This window comes from Delphinus delphis, chromosome 14, assembly GCF_949987515.2.
Source record: "Delphinus delphis chromosome 14, mDelDel1.2, whole genome shotgun sequence".
Lineage (NCBI taxonomy): Eukaryota > Metazoa > Chordata > Mammalia > Artiodactyla > Delphinidae > Delphinus > Delphinus delphis.
The window spans coordinates 18,823,892-18,850,965 of NC_082696.1; the positions used below are offsets into that span (position 1 = coordinate 18,823,892).

At 37.1% G+C, this 27,074-nt stretch overlaps 1 protein-coding gene across 2 annotated transcripts in view; it reads right to left on the reverse strand.

The window, feature by feature from the left end:
* GRM1 (glutamate metabotropic receptor 1) overlaps positions 1-27,074 on the reverse strand; it is a 360,108-nt gene that overhangs the window by 20,040 nt on the left and 312,994 nt on the right. For both annotated transcript variants that reach the window (XM_060030499.1, XM_060030500.1), the window contains exon 7: positions 18,781-19,711. In XM_060030499.1, coding sequence (XP_059886482.1) covers positions 18,781-19,711 — 931 coding nt within the window. The remainder of the gene's footprint in view (positions 1-18,780; positions 19,712-27,074) is intronic.

Genomic DNA, 27,074 nt, shown 5'->3' on the forward strand with positions numbered 1-27,074 from the left:
GAGAAATATCAAATATAAATTACAGAATTTGGGAAATTATACTAATATTTTGTATGTACTGAAGTCTTAATTCAAAATTTTGTAGTAAATTTAGTCTTTATACTGTAAATAAACGTTTTACTGTATGTATATTTTCAATGTTCATTCTCACATATAAGCATCTTTATTAATGAGAAAGTAAAAGCACAAAATTAGAAAAAAAATACAACTTAAGTTACGTAAAAGGAAAAAAAAATACCTGCTATGTTTCCAGATAAACTTTAGGTGCCAAACTGTCAAAGTGAGTCTTTTTATTATTTTGCTCTGATTTATCACAGAGGGGGAGAGAAAGAGATTCTGAAAACAACTTGCCAAAAACTAAAGTCTTCACCTCAGGATGTTCTGCAAAAAGATTTAGAGTGGCCGATGGAGCTGGACATTGGGAAGCATTTTTTATTACATCTCCAGCCTGCTGCGGAAATGCCGGGCACCAGTAAACAATATGTATTAAGGATGAGTCTGTTTGTATGTATCCTTATCAAATATATTCTATAATGAAATAAAATCTGAAAAGTGGATTCCTTATTGACCTATAATCATGAAAGTACATAAATTAAAATTTTTTTTAAAAGAAATTATTCCTTTGGTAAGAAGCTTAAAATTCATGGTAACAAAAAAGGACTTAGATCACTTGAGAACTTTGTGAGGCTTTTAATATTCTTGGCTAAAGCACTAATATTAGATATATGTTTTCACTAAAATTTATTTTATGCCACCACTTCTGTTTAAGCAGAGGCATTAATATCCCCATGTCACCACCCAGCAAACCTGAAGAGAAACTGATAGGCAATTATCATAGAATTTCTTTCACAGTATTAGAAGTACAGTCACCATAGCCGTAAAAGAAATCTTGGTCGTATCATAACCTATTGAGAAAGAGGAAGGGGAGATATTAAAACTGGTATAAGAGGACTCCTGTGTCCAGCTAAGATGTAATTCCTTGGGGTAAAGCAGCTCTCCCACTGAGAACAACTAGAAAAAAACAGACAAAATATTTTTAAAAACCATTTAGAGACATTGGGATGCTGTCACGGCAGCCAGAATCCAAGGGACCAATAAGTCAGAAAGAAGAGAACTTCAGAGAGGTAAGCAGATAATCTTCAAGCTATTTTTCTCATTGGGACATTTGATGATTCTTGATACAGAAGAGCAGATTGAGAGTCCAGGCAGAGGATCTTAAGTAAGAGGTAAAGAAGCAAGAAAAACAAATATTTACAGGGCTACAGACACAAAAATTTGAGTTCAAGTCTTCCAAGGTAGCCAGGACTTGAGGAGCCAAGACCCTGAAGAGAAGGAGGTCAAGAAAAGTGAAACCAACCCACCACTTGGTGGGTTTCCTTTAGAAATTTTTGCAAACTTTAGGCTGCACAAAGCACAGGATACAAAGCTAAGCAGAAAGCTGCTGAAAGTCAGTGCAGTTTTAGGTAGTCTCGTAGCACTGAGGCATTTAAAGAAGGAAGAAATGAAGTAAATGGTGAGGACTCAGTGTCTTAAAATCCCTGATCTCAAGATCATTATCATCAGGAAAATGCAAATTAAAACTATAATTAAGTACTACTACACACCCATTAGAATGGCTATCATGTAAAAGACCATCAACACAAAATGGATCTCACACATTCTTGGTAGGAGTGTGAAATGACAAAATCACTGTGGAAATCTCTTTGGCAGTTTCTAATAAGTTAAACATACACCTGCCTTATCATCCAGTAATTCCACTGCTAGGCATATACCCACAAGAAATGAAAATTTATGTCCATAAAGATGTACGTGTATGTTGATTGTAGCTTTATTTGTAATACTGAGAGCTGGAAATTGCCCAAATGTCCATCAACGAAATAGATTAAATAAATTTTAGTATATTCATACAAGGTAACACTACTCAGCAATTAAAGAGAATAAACTATTGATACATGCGGGAGCAAGGATGAGTCTCATGCTGTGTGAAAGGATGGCTCATAATGTATATACAGTGAAACTATTTTAAAATGGGGAGATCAGGAGAGCATGTGTAAACAATTTGTTTTAACTCTTCCCAGTGATTAATTCATAGTGGTAGTATTAATTGTTAGACATTTGTATGGCTACTGTGGAATAACATAAACATATACTTATGATATATTCTGATTCCACCATCTGTTTCCTTGGGAACTAGGATTCTTATTATGGCATAAATGTAATATATATGTAGTACATGGTAATACATGAGCTGTCCATGAATTTCTGGATCAGAAAAGCTGAGAACAGATATAGTAGGGAGTCTATGGAACACTTATTTTAAGCTACTTCTTAAGACCTACCAACTATACTATTCACTGGTAGAATATGGTAAATAGAATGTGAGTATTGTCATCTCCACTGTTAGAGATAAAGCAACTGAAGTCTGTAGAAAGGTAAATGTGAGAAACATAGTGTGATCGTATGGACCACACAGAGGGCACATTCCTAAGGAAGCGTCTTCCCAGGGACTGATGAGGATCTGGTTCTCAGACTTGCAGTCATTCTTCCCATCACTCACCACCCAGGTAAATATCACAGCACAACTTATTTTGTCTGCCCAATAAGGATAATATATCATCCAGGGTGAGACTTATATTAAACAAGCTCATATAGTGAGGTTGTTATATAACAGAATTTCAATTTCATTTGCAGTAGGAAATACGGTACAGGATTTAGAATACCAAAATGTATATAAATAGGGGAAGCCAATAATTAATAGTTACTTGCTCACCGGGAATCAGAAGAAGGGGTGGAGTGTGGCAAATGTCAATACTTAAACATTTGATAGCATTAAGCCAATATAGCCTACTTCATCCTTTTAGTCTTAGGGATCACCTTGTCATTTGTACCTAAATTTTCAGAGCCCGTGACTCACCATCCCCTTCACTCATCTCAGCATCAGAGAGGTCTATGGCCGTTTCCAATGTTTGTTTGTTTGCTTTTCTCTGCTTTTGTGTCTGATCAGTCTCCCTCTCTTATAAATCAACCACATTTTAGATGTGATGGTCCATTTAATCTGGTAATAGTTCATATGTTATAGGCTTTGGAGCTAAACTACCCTGAGGTGACTGCACATCTCTATTTACTCTGAATTTTGTGAGCAATCTTACTTTTACTTTTCTTTTTACCTTTTAAGCATTTCTTTCTGTTCACTATCTTCTTCCCCAGTTGTCAGAGCCCTAGGTCAGGCCACTCTAATCTCCCACCTGGACCCTGCTACAGCCTCCTCCCAGAGTGCCCCACCTCCCATCTTGCTCTCCTGTGTCCTCCACACTGAGGGTGGAGTATTAGCTCTAAAACACATTTCTCACTAATCACAGTGCACCCCTGCTTTGTGACTGTGGTGACTTCCATTGTTCAGAGGATGAGATCCACGCTCTTGAGGTCTGTAAGGAGGCCCTGCGTGATCTGGTCTTTGCTGGCCCTTCTTGTCTACTTATCACACTTTCCTTTATTCTCACTTCCAGGCATCCTGGAATTGCTTCCTGTCCTTCAGCCATCAGTGGGGTTTTTTGCTCAGAGCCTTTACACTGTGATTGTTTGACTGGTCTACCCCTTTAGCTCCCTTCCTTTCCTAGCTAACCCCTTTTCTCCTTCAGAAGTCAGTCTAAATAATTCTTAGTCCTGGGAACATTTCCAGCCTCCACACACTGGGGCTGGTTAGGTCCTCTTAGTAACACTCCTGTAACACCTTGTACTTATCCTTACAAACATTCACTACACTTGTAATTACATGTTCAATGTTTGGCCTCCTGGCTAGAATCCCATTTTCCACAAAGGCAGGGGCTGGATCTGTCTTGTTCACCACTGTATTCCCTGCCCGTGTCTCAATGGCCAGCACAAGTAGGTGCTTGAATCAATTAGTCATCAGTGCTTCTCCTCCCAATGTAAAAAGGGGTGCATCAGGCCTTGAGCTCATTCTAACCATCAGAGCAAAAGAGATTTTATACTAGGATCGGCCCTAGAATAACTTTTGATTTTAAACAGTTGGAGCTAAACAAAACCTTACTAAAATTGCTTGCAATTCTATCTCTTACAATAAGACACTGACAGAATCAGTGGCTAAAGTCACAGAGCTGCCTGGTGACAGATCTACAGCCATCCTTCCAATCCCTCACCCCTCCCCTAGCTGCCCCATTATCGTAACTTCTTTTATTCTACTTTGATCATGTAAGTCTTCATTCCTTTTTCTTTGTTAACACTTTTCCTACTCCCCATCCCACATCCACTTAAGCCAAATAACATAAGCAGTGCAAAGTTTAATCAAGTGGAAAATGACATTCATTTCCACAGTGTTTGAGAGCATTTACTAGAAACAAGCTAACAGTATATATTTTTATAACTGAAAAATCAGGGAAAGGAAAGTATTTTCTATCATTACTGATTTCTCCTAAGAAGTTGTTTTTCAATATCTTTAGCAGCATCACCAGGGACTTTGCCTAATTTCATTAGCAGCAGACTCCTCATTCATCTGGAAGATAATCTGCATAGAGGGTATTGTTAAGTTGCCTTCAGTTATAGGAGATTTCCCTTACCCCTTCAAAATAAAATAAAAATATAGACACATTTTTGGGTTAACTGGATTAAATATTTGCTGATTTTCCTCTTCTATTCTATTGACCAATGTTAACAATAAGTAATATTTTATTGTTGGTCTGTAATTTATTATGTATTTTACTTCATTCAGAAGACAATGTCCTAACAATCCATATTTCTTCAAAAACAAAACACCTTTTCCCTCCTCTTTTTTCATCTTGAGGCGACTTAGAAGTATTTTACAGCCAGGGTTCTCTATAAAGTAGCAGAGACAAGGCTCAGTTTTTAAATGTGTTTGACTCTACACCTCACACCTTCATAACAAACGCCGCGTCAGCGTGATGCATTTTCTCGCCCCTCCATTGGTACATCTGCTGGAGTTTGTAGCAGTCACTCACATTTTGTATAGATAGGTGATCACTTGGCTGGCTGGTTACCACCTGCAGGTTTTGAAGTTTCTTTTCATCAACCTTTCTAAATATAAAATGCTGGTGCTTAGAAGTTACTTATTCAGATGCCAAAGAAGAAAGGATGGGTGATAGTTGGAGATGGAATCACTCTGGTGGAGACACTTGTATGGCTTCTGCTCACGTCATAGTCATACCCCTTCTCTGCGAACGGCCTCCCTGATCTTACCCATGGAGGATGGGAGTGATAGGCCCCTGGAAGATAATTTTATACTCTGTGACTTCACATCATCTTTGTCCGTCATTTCCTTGACCTGGGATAGACAACTGAGTCAGGCTGAGGTAATCAGTGTCTGTCTGTGTTACGTAGAACCACGTGGGTTGAGGGAATCGAAGCTGTCTCTTTGGTAACTGGACCGATAGCATGTAAACTCAGGAGCACTGCGATGGTTGTCCTTGGACTGACCATGAGGGCCCAAGAAATGGAGAAAGCAGATGTATGAGGAGAAGAAGGAGGTGTGCAGGGAGCCAGGAGATGACGTAGATGCCTGGAACCTTTTTCCTCAGAAGCCCGGTCCCCCTTGTGGCCCAGAAACGTTCCAAATCTTGTTACTATATCTGAAATTATTCCTTATATTTTTTCTGTTAAATATCCCACCGCCTTTTGCTTAGGCTAGCTTCATCTGGCTTTTATAACTTGCAGCGAAGGAGTTCTAATTAATGAGCCTATAGGCACTGTTCTCATTGATATGAAGCTTCCAAATCCACTGGTACTTTCTTCTGTTTCTTCATTGTGCAGGCTGCTAATATTTTTGCTCTTGAACCTGCTTTATGAACGTGTTGCTCACATGGCCTGCTTCCCTTTTGAGTAGGTAGCACTTTACACTGGACTCTAAGGCTAACAGATGGCATGCAAACGATCTCATCTTTCTTTAGCTGTGGCCAAGCATGGACAGGCTGCCAAGTCATGTCAAACACGGTGTGCTTCTTCTCACACCTCTCACACTGAGTAATGCCAGCGCGCCTGGGCTTTCCGCAGACACACAGCTCCACCATTCTACATAGCGTGGATATCACAAGTTGAGAGTAATTATGCATATACCCAGTTTTTACAACTGTCATTACATGAAGGTGTAATGCAGAGTTTTATGCTAGTAAATGAACGTTCACACCTCCTCCCCTATTTTCATAATTTTAATGTCACTAGCTAACAGCTAGTGAAATTTTACTATACGCTAGGCACCGCACTGTACTCTATAAATTTTCCCATTTACTTACACAAAGGGAAAATAAATATGCTTAGGCTAGCTTAGGTTGGCTTCTATAACTTAAAGCCAGAGAGTTTTAATTAACGAACGTATAAGCTTTGTTTTTAGGATCTAAGGACATCCATGGTCATATTTAGCCTGCAGGCCTCCAGTGTCTCCTCTGATAGTTTCTTTCATCTAACAGGTGACTGTTACATACAGTAGGACCAGGATAAAAAGAGTATCTGTTACGTAGAGTGGGACCTTGCAAAAATAACAAACCCAGACTCAGTAAACTTCTGACTCTAAATTTACCCACCCACCTGAATCACCATATTATACCATTTTCTATTATTTCACTCACTGGATTTTATTGTAACGATGTGTTATACCAATAAACTATGACCTTCTTAAGGGCAGACTCCATGTCTTATTCATTTTATTGAATGAATGAATATATTATTGAGGTAACAGACATAAAGGTGATGAAAATTATATTTTAATTAAAGTGATAAAAACAAATGATTTTATCCAGAAAACAATGATTTTAGTCCCATTTCTTCCTCTTATAAAAATGGCCTTGAACTTTCCAAGCCTTAGTTTCTTTATTTACACAGTGGTGTTATGTGTACCTACTTTGGGTCATTATGGATATTCACCTGGAATGTTTTTGAATTCAGTTCAGAAGCTACACATTATAAATATAGGAGAATAAAACATTAAGTGTGAGAACTTGAATGTGTATGTCATGCAAGTTCATTTGAATTTGAAAGAAATATAAAAGGTGGCCTATATTCAAAAGGAATATGTTCTCTTTGAAGCTGTAGCAAAATCTGTGCCCCATGGTCTCAGTGTAGAACTTGAAAACATAAAATATGAGTATTTAAAGTAGCTATCTCTGTGTTATTTGTAGAATGAGTATATTATTCACAGGAGGGAAAAAAACAAGGAAACAATGGTGACTGCAAATTTGTGTCCCCACCCCCCTATCCTCATGTCATTCATCTCTCCCCCTGTACTTAAGTCCATGCCCTCTGAAGGTGGTCTCTCACCACGGCAACTCCTCAACACACAACTTAGTTACTTATCTGTTTTCATTCTAAATTATGGCTAATGTGCTTTTAGGTCATCGTGTTACATATTTCAGAGAGTAAAGGCATTTCATCTTGTTTTTTCAGGGGGCATAAGGCTTTACCCCAACAAAATACCCTCACACTGGCAGCCTCAGGCATTATGACTGGCTGTCAGGAAGAGAGTCAAGGATTTGGATTTCTAGCCCCTTCTAATCACAGCTGAATGAAGGTAACTGTTTCATTCTCGACTGAGTCTGGCTCTGAATACACACCACCCTTCTTCTACAAACAACCTGTACTTAGGAGCTATGACTCCTCCAACTCCACCCGTAATGCCAGGACAGCATACCTTACTTCCCAGCTTTCCCTCATTTGTCCCATTTCAAATCTTACAATCAATGTTTGTAAGCCCAGAGTCTGATAAAATCAGTAGTAAGAGTTGTATTTTAGGATCTTACTTAAAATTCATCTAAGTTTCTAGCTTAATTTTTCCATCTTTTTTTTTTTTAATGACAAGCAACACACATGTAGTGAAGTGAGAACCAGCATCAACCACAACCAACATATTCTTCAAAATTGGTGCTTCATTATGACACTTGTCAATTGATGTCCAATGGCTCTATTGCAATGGCGCAGCTCTGGGTCAGACTGCCCAGCATAACCCGTATGATCTCTAGTTTATATTTTCAATTTCTGTTTCTCTATCAGCTCCTTTCTCATATACTACAAACAAGCTTAAATTTCTCCTCTATTATACCACTTCTCCCTCTCTCCTTGGCTTCCTTAGATACTGTCTAAACTTCTTAATTCTTTTAATGACAAACTCCTCAACTTACAGCTATAAAAATTCTACTCACATCACACCACTTAAATGACTCAAGGATAACCATAGAGTCTCCATCCTTGGGGATCCCAAGGATCCCAAGTTCTTTTTTCTTGAAACAGTCTGTTAGAGACTGAATGGTTGTATCCCCTCAAATCCACATGTTGACATCTTAACTCCCCAACGTGATGGTATTAGGAGGTGGGGCCTTTGGGAGGTATTTAGGGTTAGATGAAGTCATGAGAATGGGATCCTCATTATTACTCTTATAAGAAGAGACACCCCACAGCTCACTCTCCCTCCTCTCCCCTTCTCTCTCTCTTTCTGCCCCCATGCTTGTACAGAAAATTGGTTACGCGAGCACACAGCTAGAAGGCAGCTGTCTGCAACCCAATGGGAGAGGTCTTACCAAGACTCAACCATGCTGGCACCCTGATCTTGGACTTCCAGCCTCCAGAACTGTGAGAAGATACATGTCTGTCTTTTAAGCCCCCAGTCTGTGGGATTTTACTATGGCAACGGAGCTGACTGAACGAGTCTCCTTGGTTTCCTTGACACTGTGATCCCTCTTTCTCCCCTTTTTTATTCTGTGCTGTTTACTGCTTTCAGGTTTTCCTTATTTATCTTATCTCTTAAATGTAAATGTTCCCTAATGTTCTTCCTCCTACTTTCTTCTTTTCTCATGTCTTAATCGCTCTTTTGGCCACTGTAAACATTCTGACAATTAAGTCTCAAATCTAGAGCTCTGGCTCAGACCTTTCTCTTAAGCTTCTGACTTAATTTTTCAGTACTTTATGGAAGCCTCTATTTGAATGCCTTTACTGGATTTTCAGTTGATAAGTTTGAAACCCAACTTATCAACATTTCCCCAGTCCTATTCTGACAGGAGAATACAGGAGTATTCCCTATCAGTTTTTATGGTAGTTGTATTTTTCCAGTTACCCAGGCTCAAATCATGAGAGTTGTATTCTATTGTTCATTTCTTTCTTACCCCCCAAAATCAATATTCCAGTTCTAATGAATCAAACTCAGAACATGTTTTCCTATGCATGCCTGGGATTTGACTTTTATTTCACTGCTCAGGTTTAAGCCTTTTATTTTCAACCTGTCATTTGGATTTTTATAGCACTTTATTAACTAGTCTTTCTATAGTCAATCTCTTCCCATAAAGCTTACACATGATCATAAAACTTCACAAAAGTCATTAATGCATCTTGAGGTTTATATGAAAAGTATCCAAATTTCTTCTTAGAACATTGATCATTATCTATAATCTATCCTCTTTCTGCATTTAAAATTTACCCACCACTACACCTCTCCATGTACTTCACTCATAAGAGATTCCACTTTTCAGCCCAAAAGTGCATTAACAATTCTGAATCTTCATTTATGTTATTTTCTACATGTGAAATGGTCTCACCATAGCACAGTTTCTCCTGTTGAAAAACATAAGGTTAAGTTTAAATGCCACTTTTATAATTTTATTAACAAGTCTTTCCCCATCCTTCAACAGATACCACTCCATTTAGATGGACTGAATCTCTTTCTTCCCTGGACACATAAAATGCTATATTGCTCCTCTATTATGGCAGTTAACCCAGTATATTTAATTCTATTTTTGAGTGTCTCCCTTACTATTTTGCAAGATTGGTGCATTCTGTGACTACCTCTTATATCTTTTTTATCCTAAATATTATCTAGCACCATATCAAGTATGTACATGCTTTTACGAAGCATATGTTACTGTTGAAACAGTCATTGATTAAAGAAGTGAATGAATAAACAGTAGATCCACCATAAATGTTACTCTCAGCTGTGAAATTCTACAACAAGTAATTCAATAAAACCTTCTGATATTTACTATAAAATCAAGTGAAGAATTACAATAACTTTTAAAGCCCTTTATTGTATGATTAAAGGAAAAATAATTTCAAAATGGCAGATTTTCTCATTTACAAGCTAGAAGAATGAATGAATTCTTTGTATGAAAGAGAACATGTTATCTCTATTTGATTGTGATGTCTGTTGGCTCACTGTCATATTTCCTTTCCTAATCAAAGGAGGAAAGACAAATGAAGAGGCTTACCCAGGGCATAAACAAGAGTGCTGTAGGCTTATTTACCTTTTCTGTAGACAAAAAAAAAGTTTCTGGCAGATCCAGAGGAAAACGTCCTCAGAGCATCATTTCATTTAGTATTTCACTTAGCTTTGGTCCTCATTAAAAACATATATACAGAAGCAAGAAGACCTACAATCCTGCAGCCTGTGGAACAAAAACCACATTCACAGAAAGATAGACAAGATGAAAAGGCAGAGTGCTATTTACCAAATGAAGGAAGAAGATAAAACCCCAGAAAAACAATTAAATGAAGTGGAGATAGACAACCTTCCAGAAAAAGCATTCAGAATAATGGTTTTAACAAAATAATGTATTTAACAAAAATTAAATACAAATAAAAATAATTGAAAGCAACAGGGAAAAACAACAAATAACATACAAGGGAACTCCCATAAGGTTAACAGCTGAGTTCTCAGCAGAAACTCTACAAGGCAGATGGGAGTGGTATGATATATTTAAAGTGATGAAAAGGAAGAGCCTACAACTAAGATTACTCTACCTGACAAGGATCTCATTTAGATTCGATGGAGAAATCAAAACTTTACAGACAAACTATGGTAGGAGAATTCAGCACCACCAAACCAACTCTACAACAAATGATAAAGGAACTTCTCTAAGTGGGAAACACAAGAGATGAAAAGGACCTACAAAAACAAACCCATAACAATGAAGAAAATGTAACAGGAACATAAATATTGATAATTACATTAAACATAAATGGATTAATGCTCTAACCAAAAGACACAGGCTCACTGAATGGATACAAAAATAAGACCCATATATATGCAGTCTACAAGAGACCCACTTCAGATCTAGGGACACATAGACTGAAAGTGAGGGGATGGAAAAACATATTCCACTCAAATGGAAATCAAAAGAAAGCTGGAGTAGCAATACTCATATCAGATAAAACAGACTTTAAAATAAAGAATGTTACAAGAGACAAGGAAGGACACTACATAATGATCAAGGGATCAAGCCAAGAAGAAGATATAACAATTATAAATATATATGCACTGAACATAGGAGCACCTCAATGCATAAGGTAACTACTAACAGCTATAAAAGAGGAAATCGACAGTAACATAATAATAGTGGGGGAATTTAACATGTCACTTACACCAATGGACAGATCATCCAAACAGAAAATTAAGAAGGAAACACAACCTTTAAATGACACAATAGACCAGATAGATTTATAGGACATTCCATCCAAAAACAGCAGATTACACTTTCTTCTCAAGTGCTCATGGAACATTCTCCAGGATAGATCATATCTTGGGTCACAAATCAAGCCTCAGTAAATTTAAGAAAACTGAAATCATATCAAGCATCTTTTCTGACCACAACATTATGAGATTAGAAATCAATTACAGGGAAATAACGTAAAAACACAAACACATGGAGGCTAAACAATACGTTACTAAATAACCAAGAGGTCACTGAAGAAATCAAAGAGGAAAACAAAAAATATCTAGAGACAAATGACAATGACAACACGATGATCCAAAACCTATGGGATGCAGTAGAAGCAATTCTAAGTGGGAAGGTTATAGCAATACAGGTCTACCTCAAGAAACAAGAAAAATCTCAAACAACCTACATTACACCTAAAGGAACTAGAGAACGAAGAACAGACGAAACCCAAAGTTAGTAGAAGGAAAGAAATCATAAAGATCAGAGCAGAAATAAATGAAATAGAAACAAAGAAAACAATAGCAAAGATCAATAAAACTAAAAGCTGGTTCCTTGAGAAGATAAATACAATTGACAAGCCATTAGCCAGACTCATCAATAAAAAGAGGGAGAGGACTCAAATCAAAAAATTAGAAATGAAAAAGAAGTTACAACAGACACCACAGAAATAAAAAGCATCCTAAAAGACTATTCCAAGCAACTCTATGCCAATAAAATGGACAACCTGGAAGAAATGGACACATTCTTAGAAAGGTATAACCTTCCAAGACTGAACCAGGAAGAAATAGAAAATATGAACACACCAATCACAAGTAAAGAAATTGAAACTATGATTAAAAATCTTCCAAGAAACAATAGTCCAGGACCAGATGGCTTCATAGGTGAATTCTATCAAACATTTAGAGAAGAGCTAACAGCCATCCTTCTCAAACTCTTCCAAAAAATTGCAGAGGAAGGAACACTCCCACACTCATTCTATGAGGCCACCATCATCCTGATACCAAACAGACAAAGATACTACAAAAAAAGAAAATTATAGACCAATATCACTGATGAATATAGATGCAAAAATCCTCAACAAAATACTAGCAAACAGAATCCAACAACACATTAAAAGGATCATATACAATGATCAAGTGGGATTTATCCCAGGAATGCAAGGATTCTTCAATATATGCAAATCAATCAAAGCAATACACCATATTAACAAATTGAAGAATAAAAACCATATGATCTTCTCAATAGATACAGAAAAAGCTTATGACAAAATTCAACACCGATTCATGATAAAAACTCTCCAGAAAGTGGGCATAGAGGGAACCTACCTCAACACAATAAAGGCCATATATGACAAACCCACAGCAACCATCATTCTCAATGGTGAAAACCTGAAAGCATTTCATCTAAGATCAGGAACAAGACAAAATTGCCCACTCTCACCACTATTATTCAACATAGTTTTGGAAGTCCTAGCCATGGCAATCAGAGAAGAAAAAGAAATAAAAATTGGAAAAGCAGAGGTAAAACTGTCACTGTTTGCAGATGACATGATACTGTACATAGAGAATCCTAAAGATGTCACCAGAAAACTACTAGAGCTAATCAATGTATTTGGTGAAGTTGCAGGATACAAAATTAATGCACAGAAATCTCCTGCATTACACTAATGATGAAAAATCTGAAAGAGAAATTAAGGAAACACTCCCATTTACCACTGAAACAAAAAGAATAAAATACCTAGGAATAAACCTACCTAGGGAGACAAAAGACCTGTATGTAGAAAACTATAAGACACTGATGAAAGAAATTAAAGATGATACCAACAGATGGAGAGATATACCACGTTCTTGGATTGGAAGGATCAATATTGTGAAAATGACCTTACTACGCAAAGTAATCTACAGATTCAATTCAATCCCTATCAAATTATCAAAGGGTTTTGTTACAGAACTAAAACAAAAAATCTTAAAATTTGTATGGAAGCACAAAAGATCCCAAATAGCCAAAGCAGTCTTGAGGGAAAAAAACGGAGCTGGAGGAATCAGACTCCCTTGTCTTCATACTATAATACAAAGCTACAGTAATCAAGACAATATGGTACTGGCACAAAAACAGAAATATAGATCAATGGAACAGTATAGAAAGCCCAGAGATAAACCCACACACCTATGGTCAACTAATCTATGACAAAGGAGGCAAGGATCTACAATGGAGAAAAGACAGCCTCTTCAATAAGTGGTTCTGGGAAAACTGGACAGCTACATGTAAAAGAATGAAATAAGAACACTCCCTAACACCATAGCCAAAAATAAACTCAAACTAAATGTAAGACTGGACACTATAAAACTCTTAGAGGAAAACAAAGGAAGAACACTCCTTGACATTAATCACAGCAAGATCTTTTTTGACCCACCTCCTAGAGAAATGGAAATAAAAACAAAAATAAACAAATGGGACTTAATGAAACAAAAACTTTTGCACAGCAAAGGAAACCATAAACAAGACCAAAAGACAGCCCTCAGAATGGGAGAAAATATTTGCAAACAAAGCAATTGACAAAGGATTAACCTCTAAAATTTACAAGCAGTTCATGTAGCTCAATACCAAAAAAACAAACAACCCAATCCAAAAATGGGCAGAAGACCTAAATAGACATTTCTCCAAAGAAGATATACAGATTGCCAACAAACACATGAAAGGATGCTCAACATCACTAATCATTAGAGAATTGCAAATCAAAACTACGATGAGGTATCACTTCACACCGGTTAGAATGGCCATCATCAAAAATCTACAAACAATAAATGCTGGAGAGGATGTGGAGAAAAGGGAACCCTCTTGCCCTGTTGGTGGGAATGTAAATTGATACAGCCACTGTGGAGAACAGTGTGGAGGTTCCTCAAAAACCTAAAAATAGAACTGCCATATGATCCAGCAATCCCACTACTGGGCATATACCATGAGAAAACCTTAATTCAAAAAGAGTCATGTACCACAATGTTCATTGCAGCTCTGTTTACAATAGCCAGGACATGGAAGCAACCTAAATGTCCATCAACAGATGAATGGAAAAAGAGGATGTGGCACTATATACAATGGAATATTACTCAGCCATAAAAAGAAACGAAATTGTGTTATTTGTAGTGAGGTGGATAGACCTAGAGTCTGTCATACAGAGTGAAGTAAGTCAGAAACAGAAAAATAAATACTGGCTAACACATATACATGGAATCTTAAAAAAAAAAAAAAAAACGTTCTGAAGGACCTAGGGGCAGGACAGGAATAAAGATGCAGACATAGAGAATGGACTTGAGGACATGGGGAGGGGGAAGGGTAAGCTGGGATGAAGTGAGAGAGTGGATTTGAGGACATGGGGAGGTGGAAGGGTAAGCTGGGATGAAGTGAGAGAGTGGAATGGACATAAATACACTACCAAATGTAAACCAGATACCTAGTGGGAAGCAGCCGCATAGCACACGGAGATCAGCTTGGTGCTTTGTGACCACCTAGGGGGGTGGGATAGGGAGGGTGCGAGGGAGCTGCAAGAGGGAGGAGATAAGGGGATATATGTATATGTATAGCTGATTCACTTTGATATAAAGCAGAAACGAACACATCACTGTAAAGCAATTATACTCCAATAAAGATGTTAAAAGAAAAAAAAACATATATACAAATGCTTAAGAAACAAGAACATACTCATACACTATTTACTTAGAAACCTATATTTTAAAATTACTTCCTTGCATCAATTTAATGCCTTTTTTTGGTGATTGTAATTGTTTTTAGTTTTGCCTGCAATTATGCACCCAAAAAGTCACAGGCATGCACTGTCACATTTCAGCTCCATGCGCCCTCACATTGTTTGGCACTCGTTGAGTTATTTATCAAAAAAATGACTATAAGTGTTAGTTTGACTTTTAGCCATTGGTATAACGTTTTTTTTTAAAAAGAAAGCATGTCATTTACATAATGTCTTAAGTTTTTAGTTACATAATGTTAACTCATTTTGCTTTAAAAGTAAGTGATAAGTAACTTGGATCAAAATAACTTGCTTACTTATGAATGTCTATGGATTTCTATGTTTCTTCTACTGCCAAGAAAGAGAAGTTTACCACTATCTTTATATTAATTTAGGTCTGAATAGTTTCCCATGCAAATACATTAACAGCTAAAGATATTAGCAATGTCAAAGGTATTGTAATTTTGTAATTCAGTTGATCTTCCAGGGCAGGATTATGCCTAATAGGATTTCTAACTATAAGTAATTCAAGCAATCCAAATACCCAATTTATTGATTAAAATCCTCCTAAATTATATTTAGAAAATATAAATGCAAGCGCCCAAGCCTTTGGTTGTGTCAGATATCTGGCTGTGAACAAAATAACAAACTGAAGTAAACTTTGCAAAAGCAGACACACAACATCATCCCTCTCTCAGAAACAGCCTGGTATGAGAATATAGTTGGACTTGCAATTCCTCAGAATAATATCAAACAGATCAGTTGGAAGCTCTTCATTACAGCATCTGTTCTGTGTTTATAGCTACATATGCAGACTGCCGAACACCCACAGTGCACCATAAATGTAGGGATTACACATCCAGAATGGTAATAAACTCATTGGGTGATATGTTCCCCAGAGTTTTCAGCCCCTTGTTTCAGTTGGCAAAACTCTGCTGGATTTTTGTTGCTGTAGAAAATATTAGATTTTTTGTGGTTTTTGTAACTTTGGAGACAGGTCAGGAAGTCATAAAACAGCAATAGAAAGGTAAAGACAGAGGCACTGGAATTATTTTTCTATTTCAAAAGTACAATCTCATAGAGAGTTACAAGAGAAGCAATGGCAGAGTAAGGGAGAAAAATGAGTAAATAAATGGTTGTTTTCCATAGAACTTTAGCCTCAAATACCCTCTGTGGATCAGCTCAGCCGTATGGTACACACTTTGGAGAAGCTACCAATTGTACAAAGAAAGCTGCATGTTAGAATTACTAATTAGAAGTATTATTCCTTACTGTAATAATCTGATAGTGCTTGATAAACTACAGCTAATAGTTGAGCAATGCATTAACTGGTGAAAGCAGCGCTTCCTAGACAACCAAACCAGTTTAGACCAAGACGATTTTTCTCTCAATAGCGTGATTCTAAATGAAATTAATTTCTAAATTCATAATAATTAAGGGAATATTCTCAACCTCTAAGGAAAGCAGTTCCAGGTGTGAGAAGGTAGTCAGAATAAACACAGTGCCTGGCTACTATAGACGTGGGAAGCTGACTTCATTTTATCCCAGCAGCCAAGCAATGTGTATTAATGATTAGTCACCTCGCTCTTGGATGGGTGCCCATATCTGTCTGTACATAGAATCCCGGAGAGAGCTTTCAAAAACGCATAATCCTGAGTACCAGAAGATATCTTGATCACATAGATTCTCTCTTTCCATTAAATGGTTATAATAACAGCTTTCAGAAATGACTCATGACCAAAAATCATATGAAAGTTTCTGAAGAACCATAATAAAGGCAGTTAGAAAACATGGCTCTGGGTAATGGTGGATGTTGGAATGGAACCCTCATAAAGCCATATGGGAAGTGATAAAGGAAATCTTAGTCTCTACAAACATTCCAGTTTAAAGAGTGTTTTCTCCCTTCTTTTCATTTTGTTTCCTCTCATTCCTTTCCTCTTAATGGTAATTGTCATGATGCCATTGTACATCTGGACTCTGAGGCTATGGTCTAATTTTTTTCCTCATTTCATGGCACTGTTGTTTTGCTTTCATGCTCACTAGAACTTAGAGGCAGGAATGAAAAATCAGGGCAAAGGGAAAAAAACCGGCTAAGCAACTTTTATAATCAGCATCACATGAAGAACTTGAAATTGATACTGCAAGAAGTAGGTGTAAATTATTGGCTTCATCCTTAACACTGAAAAAATTTAAGGATGTCTTTATTTGAAATGATAACAAAACTTGATGGACTTCGAAAATATATTTTCCCGTAGACTCCCTCATCTGATCCTTAAGCCAATTATTGATTTTTGTAAAAGATGTGCATGGTGCTGCTTGACCAGTAAAGATAAAAACCCAGAAGTTTAAGGCATGTAGGTTTTTTGACATATGTGAAAATGAGAAATTTCATGCCAGTTTAGACTTAGGCAAAGAATGGCTAACTAAGTGGAATTTACTTAAGAGTCACACAAATTCACACTGGCTTGGTGTCCTCACCTACAAAATTGGGGAAAACAACACCCATTCCCCTCCCCTTACCTTGCTGACATGTTCAGGTGCACAGAATAGTTCTAAAACAATGTATATGTTATAATTATTACTATTAAAATTCTTCACTTTCAAAGGGTTGTTTCAAAAAGTGAAATTAATACTGCTAATGGGGAAAATCGTTTAATTTTTGGATAATTCAACTACCACTTGAACTTCAAGCATCCACGTTATTTTAAAAGTTGTAAATGTGACATGAAATCTGTTTTCATGGGTCTCAGAAAGAGATGTCACATGCAAATTTTAGCATATGCTTCTTTGCAAAATAGAGTCAGGAAAAAGATAGGAATGTGTGTATTACATAAACTACTCAGAAGAATTACCAAAATAGAAATAATCTGGACTTTGATGTTAATGCCGACTCTCAAGTTTGGGGCTCTTCACCTTTATCTGGTCCCTTATTTCATTTGGTACTTTATGGCTAGGAAACCATTCTGGTTATAACCTTGTAGTAGAGATAGGTCAATTCATGCGTAGCATTATGGAAGTTTACAGTACACATTAAAGTTCAATAAATAAAAGGGGCACGGTAAGACAGTTGCTCAAGGGAACTTATTTCAGGACATACTTGATGCTCAGCTTCACTCAAATTTTGAAATAGTCAAACTTCCCCAGGTGCCTACTTTCCTTCCTCTCCATCCCAGACGAGTAATGGTATGGCTCCAAAGTAATAAAAATAAATCAGAAACTATCTCAACCATGATCTAAACTAGAAATTAGAACTAGAGATTGCATCTCTGACCAGACCCCACAGAAGGAGGACCCACGCAAAAGGAAAACATTAGGGACACAACCGAATCTGCAGATTGCAGGTAAGAATAAATATATGCCCAGCTGGTTGTTGCTTCACGTTCCTTGCTCTTTCAAAGAAATGAAAACAACGAAGACCTTTAGTACTACATTCCTACTGCAACAGAATGTGAGATTTGGAAAAAAGAAAAGATTAAGAAAGGACAGGAAAAACACTGGGGAAATGGAAGAACATGATTTAGTCAAATAGAAGAAAATAGAAGAGAGAGAGAGAGAGAGAGACGGGGCGGGGAGGCAAACCCAGGTCAGATAACTCACTTGGCATTCCCTGCCCCTGGTTTCTTTCTTCGGAAAATGTTGAGGAAAGTGTTGGAGCGGCAGGGCAGCTTGCCATCGCCAACATGCATGCGGACTACATCCGAGGTGGTGAAGGCACTGCGTACATTCCTCTCGGGCTTGGCAATGATGATGTACATCTTGGGAGTGAACATGCACCCCAGGGCCACCGTTACACTGAGGCTCACTGCAAAGCAGGTAGTAATGATCTTGTAGTTGCTCCCAAAGTAAATGGGCACAAAAGCCAGCCAAATGATGCAGGTGGTGTACATGGTGAAGGCGATATATTTGGCCTCATTGAAGTTGGCGGGCACATTGCGGGTCTTGAAGGCATAGTAGGTACAGCTCATGATGAGGAGTCCATTGTAGCCCAAAGGTGCCACCACACCCAAGTTGCTGGTATTGCAGATAAGGTAGACTTCTTTGATGCTTGGGTAGGACAGAATGGGCATGGGGGGCTCCATGATGATCAGGGTTACCACCAAAGTTAGCTGCACACTAATAAGAATTGAGGCAATGATCACCTGGGCCCAGGCACTCATAAACCTGGGCTTGCGGGTGCAGATCTTCTTCTTGCTGCCAGCCAGGATGCGTGCAATGCGATTGGTTTTGGTCACTAAAGCAGAGTAGCACATGGCAGAGGAGAGGCCGACCAGGAGGCGCTGGAGGTAGCAGGATGTGGTAGTAGGTTTGGCAATGAGAGTGAAAGGGCACACGTAACCGAGGAAGATTCCAGCTAGAATAATGTAGCAGAGCTCCCGACTGGAGGATTTGACCACTGGTGTATCCCGGTACAGCACGAAGATGAGGGTAACAAACAAGGTAACAAGGATGCCCAGGCAGGAAAAGGCAATGGCTATGATGGATTCTATGTTGCTCCACTCCAGATAGCGGACAGGAATGGGTTCACAGCCTGTGATGAGAAAAATAGTTTTAAAATGAATCTAAGATTTTGCTGATCAATAATAGTGCTTACTAGTTACCAGAGGCATAGCTATATTTGCATCTTCCATGATTTAAGCTATGTTAATTTTTAAAAAAATGTCTCTCTATCACACAAATAGGCGTACACCACTGTCTTCTCTGGACAATCATGTTCCCAAACCTAATCTCATCACAAGCCTAATGTGACATACTTAAGCCTATAAATATAATCTTCGCTTCCAGTGTTATAAACAGATGCTGCTCCGTGGATGGAATGTGGTTCTACACTTTCAGAAAATGAAAGAAAAAGAAGGAAACTAAACTGTGTTTCCATTGAAGGTTAAATGGTCACAGTGTAATAGAATAAGTTAGTAAGAAATAAACTAACAGAATTTTTATTTTTATGCAGTTATTTGACCAGAGGCAAGTCCAGATCATAGACAAGCATTTTCTTTCTTTTCTTTTCTATTCTTTCTTTCTTTCTCTTTTATTTTGGCCAGCCAGCAAACTTTTTAAACATAAATTTCATTTGAATTCTTTAGAAGAATCTGCATTCTCCTATTTAGCACATATTATATTACTCACTCTAAGTCTCACCTCTTTAGTTATGAACGTGGCATCTGAGGGCCTTTGAGTTATCAACCTCTAATAGACATACTAAAGAAGAATGAAATCTCCTCTCACCCATCTCTTGAAAGGAGAGACAGTGCTGTGTTCCTAAATGCCTGGCTTATTTTTTCCTTCCAGAATAAAGTCTCTTTTGTATTTTACAGAGAGAAAAACATTTGTCAAGTCCTGGCAACAACCCCTTCACAGAATTTTGTGATTGGTCTGGGCCATATTTCCCAAATTGTGAGAATAAAAATATGTATTTCCATAAATTTAGGAAGAGACTCATTGTTCTGTAGCCATGAGAGCGAGGAACCACCAGAACCTCTTTTAAACCTGTTTAAAGCTCCCATCAGCGAACACAGTTTTTGCATGTAACCAGTCAGTGTCAGCCCTGGCTTCTGATAATCACCTAGCTCAGATCAGACTCACATTTAATATATGAGTGCAAACCACTCAGAAGCACATGCCTCTGACTGATCATAGTGGCCTCTCTATTTTTTTGTGCGGTACGCGGGCCTCTCACTGTTGCGGCCTCTCCTGTTGCGGCGGAGCACAGGCTCCGGACGCGCAGGCCCAGTGGCCATGGCTCACGGGCCCAGCCGCTCCGCGGCATGTGGGATCTTCCCGGACCAGAGCACGAACCCGCGTCCCCTGCATCGGCAGGCGGACTCTCAACCACTGCGCCACCGGGGAAGCCCTGGCCTCTCTCTTTTTTGTGTCGGGGGTTTGTCTGTGTCAGAGACTCAGCCTCTTCCTGGAAGAACTTCTGCTTCCAAAAAAAGTCACATTTTAATTCTAAATCTTTCCATTTCCTTGATACAGTTTAGAAAGATGATTAGATAGATACATAGTTAGAATAACAATGACCATTATGGGGAACTTTTGATGTAACACAATCAATAAATTAAAATATTTAAGAACAGCTATAGACCCATTTGGAGATAAAATACTTAAGAGTCGATATTCAGCTCCTTTAATTAATTGGCATACTGAGGCTGCTAAATTAAATTCAAATTCCAGTGGAGTCTTTGTCAAGGCCTTTGTAACCTCCTGAAAGCGACCCTCTTTGCATTTCTCTTTTTCTATGCAACCTGGTTTTGTAAATGAGCTATTCTGTCTTTGGAGCTTTTATTAGAAAAGAATACTGCATTTTAAATTTCTAGAACACAAGTCAGATCTATTGAATTTGAATTAAAACCCTGGTCTAGAGCCAAATTGAGAGCTATAATTAATGATTTTCGTAAACTTCAGGGACACAGGCAAAATATTTTCTGCAGAATTCAGGATTTTTATTAGATACTTATTGTACTGCACTACAGATATGTACCAACTAAATCAGTTAATTGTTAGCCTCATGTAGGAAAATATTTAAAAAGCAGCACATTACAAAAGGGAAGATTTAAATAACCCAGTGGTGTAACATTTAAAAAATAAAAATAGAAAATGCATTACATAAAGCAATTTCAGACTTTTTTTTTTCAATAAAGATTCAAATTAAGGATGGAAGATAGATTTTAGGAAACCTTCAAACAATTCTGGGGTAGACTCAATAACTGACATAACAAGGACTATAGCCTCTCTACAAACGGGCTCAGACCTGAATTAGGGCCATCAAACAGAAAAAAAAAATTTTAAATTACCAAGTTAGAAAATATCCAATATGTGACTAGACATTTCCAGATAGAGTTATATAGTAAATAAACAAGAAATCAATATAATCATGGATCTTTAGGTAAGACGTCTAAAAGGGCCTCTACTCTCTGTGATTTGGGAACCTATAGATAAGAAAACCTATAGCTATCACAAATAAAAGTGTAATTTAAAGAACCATTACCCCATATTAGTAAAACTCAGGATAACTACCTAAAATCTGTCTAATGACTTAACTCCAGGGGAGACATTGGCATCCAAGAACTCCCTGTCTGTTCTCTGAACTCCCAGGGGAAGCAATATCTCTTCCTTATTGATATAGATGCCTTTATGTCTACTAATCATCTCACTATTAATAGAACATCAAATACCTTGGTTTAATAAAACCACTCAAATAGTGAAAATCTTTGATAATCCTATGCTCCAACATATAACTGGGACTTTGAGACTATTATTATAAGAATACATTATTCTTGGTGACACACACAATTTTAACATACAGGATTTACTGCCAGACAAGATGTGCTATAATTCTTACACCTGATCAAATTATATCTGATTTAGTCATGAAAATACCTATACTATGTATAATTTAAGACGTTATCCAAGTAACAGCTTTTGTTTCAGAATTCTTATGGATGAAAGACTCCACAGAAATAGGAAGATGGATTGAAACAGAGTACATAAGTATACAGATTATCATAGATACCTAGATCATCACAAATCTTTCTTTTTTGTATAAATATGAAAATGCTACACCATGATCTATATGTATTAACAGCATAGCAATGTCAAAAAACCATTGTTCATTGTGGTAGGCATCTTCCAAAATGGTTCCGAATAATCCCCACATCCTGGGATTCATGTCCTTGTATAATACTCTCTCCTTGAGTATGAACTAGGCCTATAACTTGTTTCTTTTTTATAGAATATAGCAAAGTTGATGGGATGCCCCTCCTGCGATTGGGTTACATAAGATAATTTCCATCTTAGTAGCAGACTCAGACTCTCTTGCTGGCTCTGATGAAGCAACCTCCTATGCTGCTAAGGTCCACATGGCAAGGGACCGAGAACAGTCCCCATGCAATAACCAGCTAAAAAAATGAAAAGAAAGCTGAAGCCCTCAATTCAACAATCTTTTGAGGATTATATCCTGCCAATAACTAAGTGAGTTTAGAAGTGCACCCTTCCACAATCAAGCCTTCAGACTAGACCCCATCGCTAGCTGACAGTTTGATTTTAGCTTTGTGAAAGATCATGAAGCAGAGAACTCAGCTATACTGTGCATTTCTGACCCACAGAAACTGTGAGATAATAAATGTGTGTCACTGTAAGCTACTAAGTTTGGGGGTAATTTGTTACACAGAAATATATAACAAATTTACCCATTAAAAGCAAATTTACCCAACCTCTTAGTTCTATAGCCAATGCTTAGTCTCCTTGCCTAAGGATAGTTAATTTCTTGATGTGTTGGTGTTATATAAAATAATTGCTGCCATAAAGGTTGAGACCTGCATTTAGAAAAAAAAAAGGTACTATAAAAGCTAATACCGTTCTAGTACTATGAAAGATAACAGAAATATTTTAGAGACAATCATGCTAAACAGACTGCTCTAAGAGTCCTTACAGAGTCTCATATAGAACAACAAATAACTTATTAATAATAACAAATCCATGGAGAAGTTCAAGAATTCAATTGTAGGTACACAAACTCTAGCCAGAAAAGAGATTCTTAAAAGAAATACCAGAATGATTGTGTTGTAAGATGCATAAGGATAATTCTGGCAAAACCAGATGGCTAACTCGTAGCACCAGATGAAATATCCAACATACACTAGATAAAATTCTGATGGAAAAAGTGAAAGAACTCATTTCAGTAGAAACAAATTGGCCACAAAATTAAACACTAGTGGGAAAACATTCCCAGGATAGCAGATGTGGCCAGTTCATGCTTCATTTGTAATTAAATTAATCTGGCAAAACTGTAAAGGTCGGGGGCACTGACTGATACAATGGCAAAAGAATCCTTTGAGTAACTCCACATGCATTGCATACAGTGGTCTCCTTCTATGGTTTATAAATATATACTAGCTTAAATAGTGTATTTATCTTCTGGATGGGTTGAAGCATTCCCCTATTGAAAAGCCACAATACTTATAATGGCAAAAATATGATCAGACGTGTAGTCTTAGCAAGCATGTTCCAACTTACCAATCTAGTGATATGGGAACTTTTCATCAGAACATTTATTCATGAATTTAAATTATATAAGGCTGCCTTCATTCCCAAACCTCTGGACAAGTAAAAGGGAACCTTAATACTGCTGAAGGTAACATCCCTTAGTGATTTTAAACTGAGGTTTGCAGAGAGCCTCCAGAAGCTGAAGGCTCATGAAAGTTAACTGTTAACCCAAGAAACTTGAAGCAAGCTGATAACTACACAGTGGTCTTCTGTGCAAGATTATCTTAAGATTCTTATATTTTTCATACTCTCCTTTGTATGTTCTTGCTTATTCATACTTTTCTACTTTATTGATAAAAGCTATACAAACCTGAGTTTGTCTTTAATGTTCTCCACACTAGTAATAAGGACTTGCCTAAACCTGGGTTTTGTTAGAGACAATCATTACTCTAACTCAGTAATTCAATTATATCAAGCTATTGTTAAGTATGTTATAACAATAAGCTTTGTATATGCAAATATTTCACAAGTTCAAATATTTGAAAGCATTCAGAAGACTCACAGAACATGCTTATGTAATGTTTTCATTTAAAGGCAAAAGGTAAAGTACAGTAAGAGAAAGTTCAGTTTAGCATCCAGGGATCAAGAGGTATCCAGGTGCAAGCTCTCTAGGACCCTTATTCCTACACAGGCATACTTCAACTGTGGATCGAGCTACCAAAATCTGCACAATGAACACTGGTTTTGAGACAGCTCAAGATAGAAGTTCTCAGTGAAGTCTTTTATGACCCTCAAGTCATAGAGCCAAGACAACCTGTCTAATAAAATATGCCAGGGGAAATGCACCAGTAAATGAACTGACTTTGGTTGTCATCAGTGGAGTTTTAAACTTTAAACTGTATATCATAAATCCCAGTGCCCTTAATGTAGCCAGAAACCAAAGACTGATACTCAGCCATCTCAACAGATAATCATAGAGTCTTCCAAGTCTAGTTGCAAATTAAGCCTATCCTATGCAGTATACTATAGACAAATGAAGAAAAACATCCTTATGATAGAAGTATAAATATTCTTGTGTTGTAACAGTAGCAGTTTGTCATAACAACACCCCAAAGCAATATACCTACACCACCACTAGGATTACTTTATCTCGTGTGAAGATCCTAGATTATTTTCCCCATGTGGAAACCAAAGTTTTCAAGGCCAATCCAGGACCATCCAAAACAGAATCACCTGGGGATTGGGACTGATCATTTACATTTTGAATAAGCTTCTTAAAAGTTGTTTTTTATTCTTTCCTTTCCTTTCCTTTTATTTTTTAAGACACCCTAAATTTGAGAAGTGCTAGCTTTGATATCTTGAGAGAATTAGACAAAATATCCATATTGTTCATATATGTGATGTAATGTACTTATTTGTCCTGTTTTGAGGTTTAAAGAGAAGAGTTGCCCCACCCCCAAGTGTGTTTGGGTATTCTAAGACTAGAAGGGAGGGCGGTTAAGTTCAACCAGTGGTAAAGAGTGAGTGTCCTGAGCCTACCTGACCCCCAGCACCCAAAAGGAGAAGACTTTAATGGGAGTTGTGCATACTATATCTAAAGCGCAGAGAACTTAAGGACCTGGCAGTGTCTATGGTTAGAGTTACTCTACACAATCCAGAACCACTGGACAAGTCTGTTTCCTCCAAGCACACTACAAACTACTGAGCAAAAAGAGAAGTGGTAATAACTCTGATCTGAGGGCAATGGGTTACTCCTAATTTTTGAAACAAACATTGGCTCACTAGTAAGATCCAAAAGCATTGGAGGAGGCTAAAATTTAATATCTGACTTCTTTCCAATTAGGTAAAGACAAATTTAATATGAACCAAGAAATAAAGATAGGCCACAATTATTCTACCTAAAGTGTGTTGGGGCATTTAATAACATTTACAATAGTACTTCATGATTGCATAAGGCTTCATTGAAATGCTTTCTTTAACATTATTACATTAATATAAATTACCTACAAGGTGAAATTATTATTTAATGTTTAATATAAATTACCTACAAGGTGAAATTATTATTTAATGTTTAACTCAATGTCCCTTCCTCTGTGAAGATTTTTCTCTTCCCAGGGAAAGATGATTGCTTTTTTTCTCTGTACCTACATGAAATTTTGTACATACTCCTGTTGCAAGGCTTATAATTACCTGTTTACATGTCTGGTTTCATATGAAGCTTCTCTTCCAGGATATAAACCTTGTTTCATTCACCCACATGTCCCAGTTTCTCAAAAAAAAAAAAAAAAATACCTGGCATGAAGTAGGTGGTAGTGTATAATATAAAAGTGAATAAATGAGTAGATAATATGAGAGGTGGCAGTAACTATGGGATGGGGAAAAATAGTTAAAAAGTTAATTTCTATAACAGTATTTTTTATTGATGAGATTTAGTGTAGTCTGACTTTCTGAGGAATTACTTTATACTATTTGACTTTTTAAAAGGAGTAAGTAGCATTGGATTACATATAATTGGCCCATAGATTGTTAAACTACTGTCAAGTTGTAATATCATGGCAGAAGACATCCCTGTTTATGCATCATAAAAAGTAAAGTGTGAAATTTAAATGCTGAATTAAAATGTGCATATTCCCAAGAAGAAAATATGAAAAATTTATTAAAACAGCTTCAGAAGTCACTTCCTCTAAGAAATATACAATATTTTTCTTCATAGCCAAAAAATAACATATTCTAATGAAAACAAAAACTCACTAACATGTTTTTATTCATTAATATTAGAGTCTTTGAAGCATATATGAAAAGTAGCTATCACATAAAATGATTTTAAGCATATTTTAAACAAACTTCACCTTCAGTAAAAATACTATTTTCCAAACAGAATGATTTCTCATTTTAACTAAAATTCAGTC